Source organism: Eurypyga helias, unplaced genomic scaffold (assembly GCF_000690775.1).
Source record: "Eurypyga helias isolate BGI_N326 unplaced genomic scaffold, ASM69077v1 scaffold10404, whole genome shotgun sequence".
Lineage (NCBI taxonomy): Eukaryota > Metazoa > Chordata > Aves > Eurypygiformes > Eurypygidae > Eurypyga > Eurypyga helias.
Window position 1 is genome coordinate 113,164 of NW_010245639.1, and position 13,493 is coordinate 126,656.

A 13,493-nucleotide genomic window follows, 5' to 3' on the forward strand; every position below is an offset into this window, starting at 1 on the left:
CGTGAAAACTCAAAAGTGAGAGCATTTAACCTTAGGTGGTTGTAGAAGATGCAGAAGTTGCACTGAAATGTTGAAATCTGAGGCTTTGAGCAACCTGGTCTAGTGGAAGGTGTCCCTGCCCATGGCAGGGGGGTTGGAACTGGATGGTCTTTGAGGTGCCTTCCAACCCAAACCATTCTATGATTTCTTGTGTTAAGCTAAAGCCTAAAACATGAACCACGTTAATGACTACCTCTTCCTCTGCTGAACACCTCTTGTTTGAGGTGCTGCACTTTTCTCCTCTAGAAAGGTCGATGAATGTGGTTGATAGGAAGCTCTCATGTCTCACCGTTTAGCTTGAGGATTACATTATGGATTTAGAATCTCCACTGCTTGTAATTTCCTTCAGCCCCATCTGAACTGCAGGACGTGTCCAGGCACTGGCCATGGTCAGGCGGTGCGCGGTGCTGCGTGGTCGTTCGGGTGTTCTGGTGATGCCTCTCGTCAGCACATTCCTGCAGCTGGTGAGAGGAGCAGCTTCCTGAGTATTTACCAGACTTTCAGTTGAGCCTGTAGCTAAAACAAATAACCAAAGTCTGAAAGCCTTTCCGTTTTGTTTTGAGCAGATTTTGAGGTAATTTGAAAACAGGTGACTTTCCAGCGGGTTTGGTACATAATGCTATATATAGCTTTTTTTACTGTAGAGGAAGTTTTCAAAACAAATATTTCCATTATAGCATTTGGAGAAGTCTTGCCTTTGTCTTTTCGATCACCTAGGGAAAAAAGCTGTGTAGAGACAACAGTTTCTTCTTCCTGTTGAGCTCCCTCGTAGAAATAATTGCCAATATTTGCAGCTCGCAGGTCTTTCAGACTCCTGTCACTATTAGTGAGGATTTCCATACTTCTGCCTTTAAAAGGTACTCTGCACTGCTAACAAGTGCTCTGCAAAAATTTAGATGTACATTCACCTGGACGCACATTCCGTTTGGAGATGTCGTTATGATTGTATATGAATATTTATTATATGTGTAATATCTCCTACCTCTTTTAAAGTGTAGGAAGAACAATACAACTTTGTATGTGTGGGGCTCAAATATATCTTTAATTCATGAAAATAATCTCATGTGTTTTGAAACTCTGTTCAAGCTAATCCTAGAAAAGTGCTTATGGTAGGTAAATTACACGTTTTACTACTCGAGCATTAGAAATGCTATTAGTAGCAACTTAAAGGACTGCAAAACCCAGTAGATAACGCTAATTTCAAATACAGAAATTAAATATATTTTGTACTCTTTTATTGCTCGATTTCTTTTTTTTTTATTGACCACTTTTTATTTTAACTATATGTTCTTACACGCTGCAATCATAATGTAGCGTAATGATATTAATATTTTATAGAATCTGTATTTATAGTTCTTTATTTAGAAACAATGCAGTAGGTCTGCAGATCTTTGAATCCTTCTGGAATGGTGCCCTCCAAATAATGATAAATTACTTGTGCAGTATGCCATTTGCTAATTATATCCATGATTTACTGCAGAGCAAGACTTAAATCATTCATTTCAGTCTTGCGTAACAGTGCCATAAAATTTTTAGGTTTAAAAATGGTTTCCATGTGTATAATTTAAACAAATTTTAGAGCAATTGTATACACAAAATATTGCAGCCATCCATTTGTTACATTCTTTGTCTCTCTTTTTTTTTAAACTTGTACTTTTAATGATTACTGTGGTTGAAATTGTTATGCTTCATTTTCATAATCATAGCTTTTAATTCTACAACAGTTTTCTACATGTTAGATTAAGAAAAAGATGGCTAATTGTGTGTGGATACCATGTCATTCCTGAATAGCCCCACATTCTGGAAACCCACTTTTAGAAATGTTCGGTTTATGAATCAGTCTTCAATTAAAGGCATTTCTTTTTAAAAAATTAATTATTAACTCTAAGGTCTTTGTATTTTCAAGAATTTAATGTTGATTTTTTTCCCTCACTCATCCGTACACCAAAGTAGAGTTAACTCTCTCTCTGTTTTTCTCTTTATCATGCCTGTAGGTGAGAAGCCTTACAAGTGTCCGCATTGTGATTATGCCGGTACTCAGTCTGCCTCCCTCAAATACCACTTGGAACGGCACCATCGGGAGCGACAGAATGGAGCAGGACCACTCTCTGGGCAGACTGCAAGTCAAGAACACAAAGATGAGACATCAAGTAAAAGTTCTGTGTTTATTAGACCAGATATATTGAGAGGGGCCTTCAAGGGGCTTCCTGGTATTGATTTCCGCAGTGGCATGGTCTCGCAGCAGTGGACGTCAGGAATGCTGTCTGCTGGAGATCAGCAAGGACAAGCGGCTGGCATGTCATCTGAAGTATCTTCAGAAAATATGAAGGGTTCAGACATATCTCCCAAAGGAACACACTTCTCCGAGCTTGGCCGTGCTTACCAGAACATGGTTGGGAACGGTGTGAACTTTCAAGGGTCTTTGCAAGCTTTCATGGACAGCTTTGTCCTAAGTTCTTTGAAGAAAGAAAAAGAAATGAAGGATAAAGCTCTCTCAGATCCGCTTTCAGCAAAAGCTCTGGGCTCAGATGGTGGCGAGGAAAAGATAAATAGCAAGTCCTCACAGCGAAAGACAGAGAAGTCACAATACGAACCTCTTGACTTATCCGTGAGGCCAGATGCAGCCTCCCTCCCGGGTTCATCTGTTACTGTGCAAGACAATATCGCTTGGCACGGCTGCTTATTTTGTCCCTTCACAACTTCCTCTATGGAACTAATGGCTCTGCACCTCCAGGCCAACCACTTGGGCAAGGCTAAACGTAAAGACAACGTCGTAGGGAACAACAAAGACCCATCTAGAGAAGCTTCAGCCTCGGTTAATAAAGTGAGCTGTCTCCCCTCCTCTGTGCAGTCCAGCAAGGAGGCAGTAGTTTCAAACATGCTGAGCCAGCTGGACTCGGCTTCTGAGAAAATGACCCAAGGACAAAATAAAGAGTCCCTGGGAGAGCAAAAGAGCAGCGCCTGGCCCAGCCACATGGAATCCACTTTTTGCAATTTTACAACAGACTTCTATAAGCAGTTTGGTGTTTATCCTGGTGTTATTGGCACGGGAACACAAAATTCTTGCACCAGTAATGAATCTGAAATAAAAACACAATCCGAAGATGACCCAAATATTCTGCTCTCTGACTCTGTAAATAAAAGTGCTACTGATGACCTTTCTGACATAGCTTCATCTGAGGATATGGAATCTTCCAAGGAAGAAAACATTGAAGATGAGGACATTGACACAGAACCAGATATTATGAATAAGCAGTTGTCTGCCCTAAACAAAGAAAGCAATGAAGGAGGCGACAATATACAAAGTGCAGTCACCTCACAACCGACGCAAGGGCTCGTATCACCACTGCCGCAAGCATCAGAGAAGCAGTGGCACGGTCAGAATCTTCTATCCTCCCATGAAACTGCACAAGGAGTGATGAAACCCGACCAAGTTCAGGGTCCACAGGTCCTGGAGAAGCAGATGAACATGTTGTCAGTCCTAAGAGCTTACAGCTCTGATGGCTTAGCAGCCTTTAATGGACTTGCAAGTAGCACAGCAGCTAGTGGATGTATCAAGAGACCTGACTTGTGTGGTAAGTTTTAGACCTTCTTTTAGACCATTTCAGAAAACATCTTGTGCAGAATCATGAAGCTGCTCTTTAAATATACTTAGTCATGTTTGTTAGTAATACATTTTTTTAAATGTTAAACCCTGTGGGCCAAATTCTAGTCTTCTCTGTGGTCTATTCCATTGAAATCAGCAGTGCTGCATGCATATACTTATACAGGATTTTAGAAAGAACTTGCTTTTTAAACTAGAGTAGCAGCAATATAGACTATCTGTGCTAGTGGCATCTGAAGGGGATACTGCTTTAGCATACTCGAAGGAGGAAAAAGTTTTAAAAAATTTACATGGTAACTTGCAAACTTTTCAGTATTTTGATATAAGTAAGAACCCAAGAAAAACACTGGATGCTTTGCCAAGCAAACCTTGCTTTCTCTCTTTTTCTTTCTTTTTTTCCATTTTCTTTGAATTAGGGTGCGTTCAATTACCACAATATTAATGAAATCAAAGGCCAAGTAGATGGAATGTGTCTACCTGTGGGGAAGAACCTTTCTTTCTTTTCTTTTCTTTCCCTCCCCCTTTTTTTAATTATATTTTTCTGGTCTGTTTCAATGGCACCCACACAGTAGTTGCCCTTGACCATTTTCACTATTATAACTAGCAGTGGTACAAATTGTGATTTGCCTAATTAAGAATATGCCTCCAGGTAATTAAAAAAAACACCACACCAAACAAACAAACCTACCTTTTACCCTTATTAGTCTCTAATTTACAAAACTGCAGTTTTACTTCCTCATATGACACACATCAAATTTGATAAAAATTAAAGTTAAATCTATTTGGACAACTGAGATTAATTTTTTTTCCCCCCAATTTATCTCCTTTTCTGTAAGCATAGTTCTTGTTTGAAAGAGATTTTAGAGTATAAATAGTCTGAAAAACAGTATCACTTTAAAAAGCAGAGTCAGCAAAGGACACAAAAAACTGCAGTAATGCTCATTTCACTTAACCTTCAAACTAATCAGAAAACTCATTGTCAGAGCTGAACATGCATAATAAAATGTATTCAAGATTAAAAAAAAAAGAGAAGAAAATGTGATCAACAGTTATAAAGCCTGACGATTTAAAACAAAACCCTAAATCTGGAAACACTTAAGAGTGGTTACCCTGGTTAACTTAAGGTTAGTGGGAGCTTTGTTTGAGTTTACTAGGATAGTGTATGTGCTTAAAGCCATAGCCCCTTCTTCAGGCCTCTCTGCTTTTCCAAGTGTATCAGTTGGTCTGATAAAAAGGCCTGATTTCTCCCCACAAAGTTTATCTCACTTGTATTCTTAGAGCATTTTGGCTTCAAAATATCATAATTTCTTAAACTAAATCATGAGCCCAAATGATCTGCATGGCCTTACTTGTAAACTCCTGTGCCTCGGTGCACTAAGAAACAATGCAGATAGTTGGATATGTTTCCAGATTCCTCAAAATCTGCAGTTACTTTGATGATATTTAGGAAATAGTTGATAGTTGATTTAATTTGCAGCTGGTAAAATCCTACATGGATTTTTCATTTCTTTTTGTGAAGTACAAAAATAAAATAAAATTAAAAAACCAAAACCCAGCAATGACTCTCTAAGCAAACAAGTAAAAAAAATTGGAAATTAGTTGCTTTGTACAAAGTATCTTTATACTTCTTCCCAGGGACATAAGATTTTTAAAACAACAACAACAACAAAAATCCTTCTAACATTATTATTGAAATGAGGTTATGTTACTTCCATTAGTTTTTTGTTTCATCTTCCAATCAATTCAACAGACATTTTATGATGGCTCGAGTTTATACGATTTTAAAGACCATATCCCTTTCACAAGCTCTGCCCAGTGATAATGGATTTGACTTGAAGTATGAAGGAAAAAAAAAAAAACAAAACCCAAACAAAACCCAAACCACCAACAAAAATCCAGAAGCTTGTCTGTTCTACTTTTTAAGCCATTCTTTAATCGAAAATGCAGTGTGAGTCCTCTTCCCCCCTCCCCCCTCCAAAAATAGCTTTTTTAAATTCTTTACTGACATTCTGTTGAGTGTTTGCAGAATGCAAGTTTTAAGGTTGATTATTTAAATATATTATTTCACGTTTCTCAGTGTCTCACAGCCAGAGTGGATGAGTATGAAGAAGCCCCGTGTCAGTAGTTCTTTTTCATTTGGTTGGCTTGGACACCACCCACTTGAAAGTAGTGTTTTCAGGGAGTTTTCATTTTCTCAGTGACATTTTGTACTGTGAAATCACACTCCATCTGTGCATGCTGGTGCGGGGAATCTCACCTGATGTTTCTGCGCTTGCAGATTAGCCATCAGGAGCACCCTGTTCACTTATTAACCTTCCTACCCTCTCGCACAAAGCCTTAGTCATGGTTCCCTTTGTCTCTTCTACTGCCTGAGAGATCAGAAAACTTGAGACCCACCCCCAGCACCTGATTGCAGGGCACGATTCTCATGTTTCTTTGTATTTTGGAAGGCTCTCCGTGCGTTCGCCTTTCTTTTTACGGCCAGTGATGTGTGGGTTGTTGACATCTCAAGAGAGGACGCAGATACACTTGACACACTCCTTGCACAATCCAGACAGCAAGGCGTGGTGCTCCTTCCGCAGTCGGGATTCAGTGGAAATAAAATTGAAATAAAATACCTTAGCTTCAGTTAGCTGAGATTGCATCTTCGATTGGCCACGCTAATTGAGTTAAATTTCTGGCTGCATCAAAACAAGCTGGGATTTTCAGTGATCCATGTGGATCATTTAGAGTTGGCAGCTTTTGCCTTAAGATAACGGGTCAGTTTTTAAGCACAAATCTTGGCACAAGAAGGGTTTGATTTCTAGAGGAAGATGCCACCAACTCACATCGCTCTTTGGGAAAGTCCCCCCACATGGGGGAAGCGGTCCTCAGTTTGGATGTAGAGTGAGAGAGACTGATGATGCACACGTAATACATTTATGCTCCTATCATGCTTCAGGCTGTAGGGATGAAAGACACAATTAGGAAAGAACCATAATTACTGCATAATACAGAAATTTCCATGTCAAAATGCTGCTGAGAAAAATCACAAATTTTTGTAATATTTCTCCTTTACGTATACAGAAGAATAGGAAAGAACAGAAAGAAAAAAATTACTGTTGATGTATTTAGAGTTACTCTTGACCTGTACTTGGTTTTGGAGCCTCAAGTGACTATACCTAGAGCCAATCTTGTTAATCTTTGCTACCAGGCAGTTTCTAAGACGACGACATGCCTTTCCTTGCTGCTTGGCAGCCAGTAGCCCAGCGTGGAGGGGAAGCCCAGGGCGATGGCTCCGTGGCTTGGTAGCAGTCTTGAGCATCTGTGTCCTCAGCTTTCACAGCCCTTGCTCCTTCGAGGAGTTACACTTGGAGGTTCTAGACCTACTTTCTGTTTCAGTTCTGGAAGCTCTGCTTTCCTTTCCATTTATGCTCCTCTCTTTCTCTGCTTGTCTTCCCGTATACATGTAGTTGTACCACCGTGGTGTTCTACCTTCTGCTCCAAGTCATTAATTTACGTGGGATTTGCACAGCATCTATTTATGACGAGACCTTTTCTTTTCTCTCTCTCCTTACCTTTAATTTTTTATTTTGCTTTGAGTCTAAGACAGTAACATTTCCCTACTTGCATTTTCTGCTGCTTGGGAAGTTTAGGCTTTTGAAGAAGAGCCGGTGGGCTACAGAACTCTTGGCCAGAGATAGTCCTGGGCATTAGCTGGTTGCTTAATGAGTTAGGGCTATTGAACCCACACTTAATGATGTCCAAAAGTATCAGTTCCATGTTGTCTCTATAAATCTGATTTGCTTCCATTGATGCTTGCTTTCCTCTGCAATTAGTGCTGTTTTCTCCTGCATGGGCTCCGCCCCATTATCACTTCTGTCACTGTATGACAACAGGGCTGGGCCCTTCGGGTGTATGGTAGCAGCTTTGGCGTCCTGATCCTGCCAAGGGCTGAGCACTTTCAGTTTCCTTTGGAGCAGAAAGTGTTCGGCATGGCACAGAATTATTAAAATGTTCAGCATTGTAACTTTCTGAAATACCTTCCAAATGCGGAATTGCAGCACAGACAAGAGGGCTGGGCAGGGGGAAGATCGATTGTGGCAGATTATTACAGCTTTATTGTCACATAATTATAGTGCTCTACCCCAATGTTTAAATAGTGAATTTAGTCGTCGTAAATTGCTTATTGCCACAGGTGTCAAAACCAAAAAGATTATAACGCTAACCCCTTCAGAACTACCACCAACATAGAAAACATGGAAAAGGATTTTCAGTTGTTTGTGGTGGCTTCACTTGAATCCTTAGTGCAGCTCTCTTAAATTATAAAATCCGTATTAAGCAGATGCAAAAGGCCTGATGTAGCCAAGCTCTCGGACAGTTACGAGGCACTGGAAGGTCATCCTACTGCAGCAAATTGTCCTACTCCGGTCCATTTGAAGTGTCTTGTCATGCACTTATGTAACCCAGCGTTTTGTCCTGATCTGCCCTTGAAGGAGTAACCAAACTGCTCTTTTCCTTCAATGAAGTGATATGGAGGTATTGCGGCAGACTTTACCCCGTTACAGTGATTGGGCAGAGGTTTCTGTACGGCAGTGAGCAGGTCCCAGCCTCCAGCGTAAGAGCCGGACCGCTGGGCAGGGCGGCACCTCAGCCCCACACCTGGGCTTCGGCTGCACGTCTGCGTGTCGCGGTGCCATCTGCGTGGCAATAGCAAACCGAACGCATGGGGCTTGATTCCTTTTTTTTAATTAACTGGGAATGCCAGGGATGTGGTGAAGTTTGTGTTGCTGGATAAAAGGGCCGGTCTGTGAATAGCATTGTATTTGCCAAATGGTTCGCTAGTCATTTCAGTACAAACAAATGGATGGTGTCTGTAAGTCTGCAAACACTGTTGACATTTAGCCTTGTTTATGTTACTTTCCTTTTGCTGCATATTTTTGGCTAGAAAAGATACTGTCTGAATCAACACTGACTTCCTAAGCAGAAGCTAAGGACCCAATCTTGCATCCCTCACGCTCGATGAGTGGGACTACTTATATGACTGAGGATGGCAGAATCAGGCCCTATGTTTATTTGACTTTAAATTTCATTGCTATATTCATGTAATTTAATTCGATTGCATTCTGTTGTATCAGAAATCGGTCCGGTGATAAGTTCGGTATCACTGTTTTGTTTACTGTTGGAAACTTTTATTTCTTCCCATTTTTCATGTTGCGGTGTAACATTCCCATTCCATTTATGTGTCTGGAAATTAACCCCTGAAACGTCTGAGTGCTGAGTACCTTCTCTTCCCAGTGGGGCTGGAGGCATTCAGTCCCGCCTAGCACCGGATCTGAAAGGGGGATTGTGTTTGCAAAAGGAGGCCTTGGTATGTGCCTTCATTTCAGACATCAGTGGCCAGCCGCACCAGGGCAAATCCCCAGCACAGAAAGGCTTTTCTTTTCTTTGCAGAGACAAAATAATGATGTAAGCTTAGAGCTGTATGATTTTACTCTAAGTTTCATCTCCCAAACAATATATTCTTACTGGGTTTTGTCATATCCAGGTCAAATTTAAATTATAATTTAGGATTAGGCAGAGGCATAGAGATGTTCCCAGGTCTTTCCAACGTGAGACAATGCTCCGGTTTGTGTTTTGGTTCAGGAACGTATATTCTTGTGTCGGAGGTGTAGTATTTCCTATAACTACTCATAAACACGAACAATTTAGACATCCTTGTAAGTCAAAACTAAGTGTACGATTAATACCTATTATGAGGCCAATTTTAAACAATTAATTTGACAGCAATTATAATTTTATGTTACAGGCTTTCAGAAATAAATAACCAAATTAATCTTTGTAATCTAAGGAACTTAGAATATCTTTATGTGGAGATGATCTCGTTATGCACACTACTGCATAGCTGGAATTTCTGAGGTTTGCTCCCACCCATCTAGATACTTGTAGTACCAGGGATAAATAATTACCTGAGGCTTATTAATTGTTTCCGCAAAGAAAAAGAATATATACCTTAAGTGTAAGCATTAATATATGTATACACAGTACATCCACAATATATAACAAACCATCATAATAGTACAAAAGTAGAGGTCCTGAATATGTTCTGTTATTTATGTGTTTGGCAAGCTTAGGGAATGGACTTTAGTATGAGTGAAGATTCTCTTAACATTTTTAAGGTTATTTATTGTCATTTCTATTTGAGTTTTTAATGGTCCTGTATTTTGTAATGCTTTAGCAGGAAAAAATACTGTAGTTATCTTTTTTTTCATATTCTTTGAGCAATATTTCTAGCTTAATATATTGTGCCAGGTTTTCCAATATTAACCGAGAAGGACAGTAAAATTCAATGAACAGCACTCTGACATCCACAATTTAAAACCTGTGATTGAAGTGAAATGTGTAAACTTCTAGTGGGTTATCATGTGCTTTGGAATAGAGTATTGTTGGAAGTAATTAGAAAATATATTAAGGTTTCCTGGTAATGAAGGTATGTAAGTTTTAATAATTGTTGCTTTCTGAATAAGTGTCAAACTATATCTTTAAATGTATATGGAGTTACAAGTTAGGTCACTTCTGAATGGAATGTAAAACAATACTAAAATGCTTCAATAACTTATCTCAGTGTTGCTAATAAAAAAAAAGCTGTTAACCATTAGTGCAGTTTTGAGTCATTTTGTTAATTCATTCAAGAAAACTCCCTGAGAAACTGTCGTACCTTCTGGTAGACCAAAGACCACTCATGCAATCCACCGTTGTTGGTGCTTTGAGAGGCAAACTCTGCAAAGCTTCGTGTTGGCCTTGTAGGGGGTGTTATTTAGAAATGCAGACTTCTAGGGGAGGAGCGGTTTGTCGTTAGAATGATGCCAGGTATGGCCAGGCAGGTATGTAAGGGGGAACATTAGACTTCTTTCCTCCATCACAGAGAGTGTCTTGGGAATGTGGGATCTGTTTTCCCCCCGGTCACTAGTAAAATCCAGCAGAAATATTCACGGGGGCCACTGGGTTAAAAATGAGTAATGCGGGATGGATTCAGCGTGTCAGTATTCGTGCCTGGGTGCTTGGCCAGGGTGAGCTACATATTTGGGTCCAGTCCTGCAGCTGGAAATGCAGCCTTGGTGAGCAATGGGTGTACATCGTCTGTCCCGGTGGAGGAATACCAGGAGCGTACGGCCCGTGCGTGATCTTTCTTGGTTGATCTGGCCTAGCCGCCCATGGAGTCGCGGTGCTGCCGATAGCACTGAACTCGCCTCTTTGTTTCCCGTGGAAAGAATGTGCAGTGCGTGTCCTGAGGCTAGCCACCCTCCCCGGACCCGCATACGGTTCGCCCACGATAAAGCAAGCCTAGGATAACGAGCAGCCCGTGGCATCAACCCCAGTGCTATCGCTCAGGTCCATGGTAAGTGTTTCCAGGATGGGACCCGTCAGGGGTGGCTTGTTGGTGGGTGCACCGCTGAGTCCGTGATGGAAGTGGAAGGAAAACATGACTAGGGCTCCCAGTGTCACATCTTCGTCAGTGCTGTCAGTTTTGAATAGCATATTGGTACTTTTTATTTATTCCACAGAAACACCATGAGTCAGGACCTGACATTTTAGTGTTCTGTGTCATACTGAGAAAAATCTGTAGTTCAGCAGTAGGACAATTACATTATTTTGGAAGGGCTAGAAATAATACAGCATTTGTGAGACAACTGTAACATTTATCCAGACTCAGTGTGAGATTGTTCTTCCTTTTATTTGGAGAGCGCTTCCAAAAAAGTATCAACTAGGAGCAAAGGGGAAAAAAAAAAAGGAGAAGAAAAAGTAGCAATTATGAATCCATTTAACCCCCATAGGGTATAATCTCATCTTGTGTAATGCTGCTGGCTGTTATGTGCCTAAACTTCTATGCAGTGAGCTGTGAATATAGTCCTTATTGTCCTGTAGGCAATATGACTAAGGAAAAAATATCTCTGTCATACAATGGAGCATTTGTCTGAACGGCGTAACCTAAGGTCCATAACATCAAATCTAAAGTTGTAATTATACAGCTGCAGTCACACCACTCAAGTGAAGGCTGTGTCAGCACTTGTATTATGTAAGAAATCCTGTTTTCAAGGGTTGATGAGTCATATGCAAAAAAACATTTCTCACTAAACGATTGTTCTGGTTGTTCCGAAGCAACGTCTAGGTACGGGCCTTTCCTCGGCAGGACGCGGTGGCGTCTTCCGCCCTGTGCCGTTGCTTAACGTGGCAGTTCACTTTGCCAATGAGCGTTTCTTTTCCGAGCTAGGAAATTACCTAGGGGGTTTGGAGTTTCATGCTTTTTTGTTATTGTCAAAACGTAAACTAGTGGGAAAAACCCCGGGGTGGGTAAGGTCTTCAGTGTCAAGGATGATGATGGGTGAAACATGTCTTTCTCAGGAATCATAAAATTAGGATTTTTTTCCCAGTTTCTCATCCCTGGCGTTGCTTTAAGTTCTCTGATCTGGACACCTCCTTAGAAGAGCCGGTCACAATTTTATCTTTTGAGGTGCCTTGAAATCGAGCCCTCCAAGCTCACAGTAACTGTTGTTGCCATTTGAAGCAGCCACACGTTTGCTGGCAGGCAGCAGGGAGGAAAGAGGGTTATTTACAGCAGCACCGCAGAGGTGGACCAGGAGCACTGCATATCCCTCCCACGGGAATGTAAAAGGAATACATGTAGGATTGAGACCGGGTACCGAAAACCACATCAATTTTCCTACGACGTGGATTTTTTGGATAGGTATGCTGGATGCGAGCGACTCCAGCCGACAGATGCCCCTGCCCGGAGCACTGCCATTTACAAGCAGGTGCTCCTGAAGCCGCCCCCATGCCAGGCATTTGCACCCACAGCCGCCAAGCCCGCCCCATTGTCCGTGGAGCGAGACACAGGCCAGCAAGTTTCTTTAAGCCGATCTCCTCTGATCCGGGGCGTCTGTAGTGCCGTTCCCTGCATAGAACAGCCATTGTTCTGCTCGCAGGGCAACCGTGGGGTAGAAAATAGCATGCCATGCTGGGGATCAGAGAGGGGATTGTTCCTTAATTATCTCTTACTGAAGGAAAAACCCAAGGCATATCCCGATATGTGCCATGACTCTGGCAGAACACGAGTCTATCAAATAAGATTTGGGGAGGGGGAGGTCCCATTCAGAAGTTGGCAGCCCTCGCTCCTCCTGCAGGTCTACCTGTGATTCACTCACTGACCAGGGGAAAAAATAACTTTTCCACTTTGGAGTCTCCATTGTGAAATGGAAAATCATAGTACTTATCTCCCTGGTAGGAGTGCTGTGAGGATAAATGAATTAATTAATGTTTGTAAAGCCCTTTGAAGATGAAGAACATTATATAAGTCCTCAGTGTATAAATGCTTCCTTCTCTGTTCTAAGTACAGTAAGCTATAAAAATCTATTGATGAAAATAAACACACATTTAAAATATGTGTTGGGTGTGTACATCCCTTCCGTGTCCCAACAGCGTTCCCGAGCAGCACGGTGCGGCGAACCTGGAGCTGCAACCTCAGCCCCTGCCTGCGCCAAGCGGCCGGCGCTCCGGGGCTCTCTGCGCCTGCAGGACCGTGTCTGGGCCCTAATGTCTTTCCACCCAGCCCACGAAGGCTGACCTCAGGGCTCTTCGGAGCGCCAGCTGGGTTGAGCCGCTGGGTTTTGGCCATTGCTGCGGCCCTGCAGGGTCAGCGCCCCAGGCGGGCGATGGCTCGGCAATGTGTCTGGTGGGTTTCTCAGCCCCCAGCCTGCTGCCTGCCTGCAGGTCGTCCTGTCCAGGAGGGCTGAGGACCTGCCACTCTTTGTCCCCTCCGTTCCAGTGTCGGTGCGGTGCGCAGGGTTTGGTCCTGGCCGCGATCGGCAGGGGG

At 42.0% G+C, this 13,493-nt stretch overlaps 1 protein-coding gene across 1 annotated transcript in view; it reads left to right on the forward strand.

Annotated features, from left to right (window-relative positions):
* ZNF536 (zinc finger protein 536) overlaps nt 1-6,887 on the forward strand; it is a 69,442-nt gene extending 62,555 nt beyond the window's left edge. Inside the window, exons 3-4 of the mRNA XM_010150141.1 lie at nt 2,034-3,614; nt 6,841-6,887. Of these exons, the coding sequence (XP_010148443.1) occupies nt 2,034-3,614; nt 6,841-6,887 (1,628 nt within the window). The remainder of the gene's footprint in view (nt 1-2,033; nt 3,615-6,840) is intronic.
* Nucleotides 6,888-13,493: the final 6,606 nt, after the last annotated feature.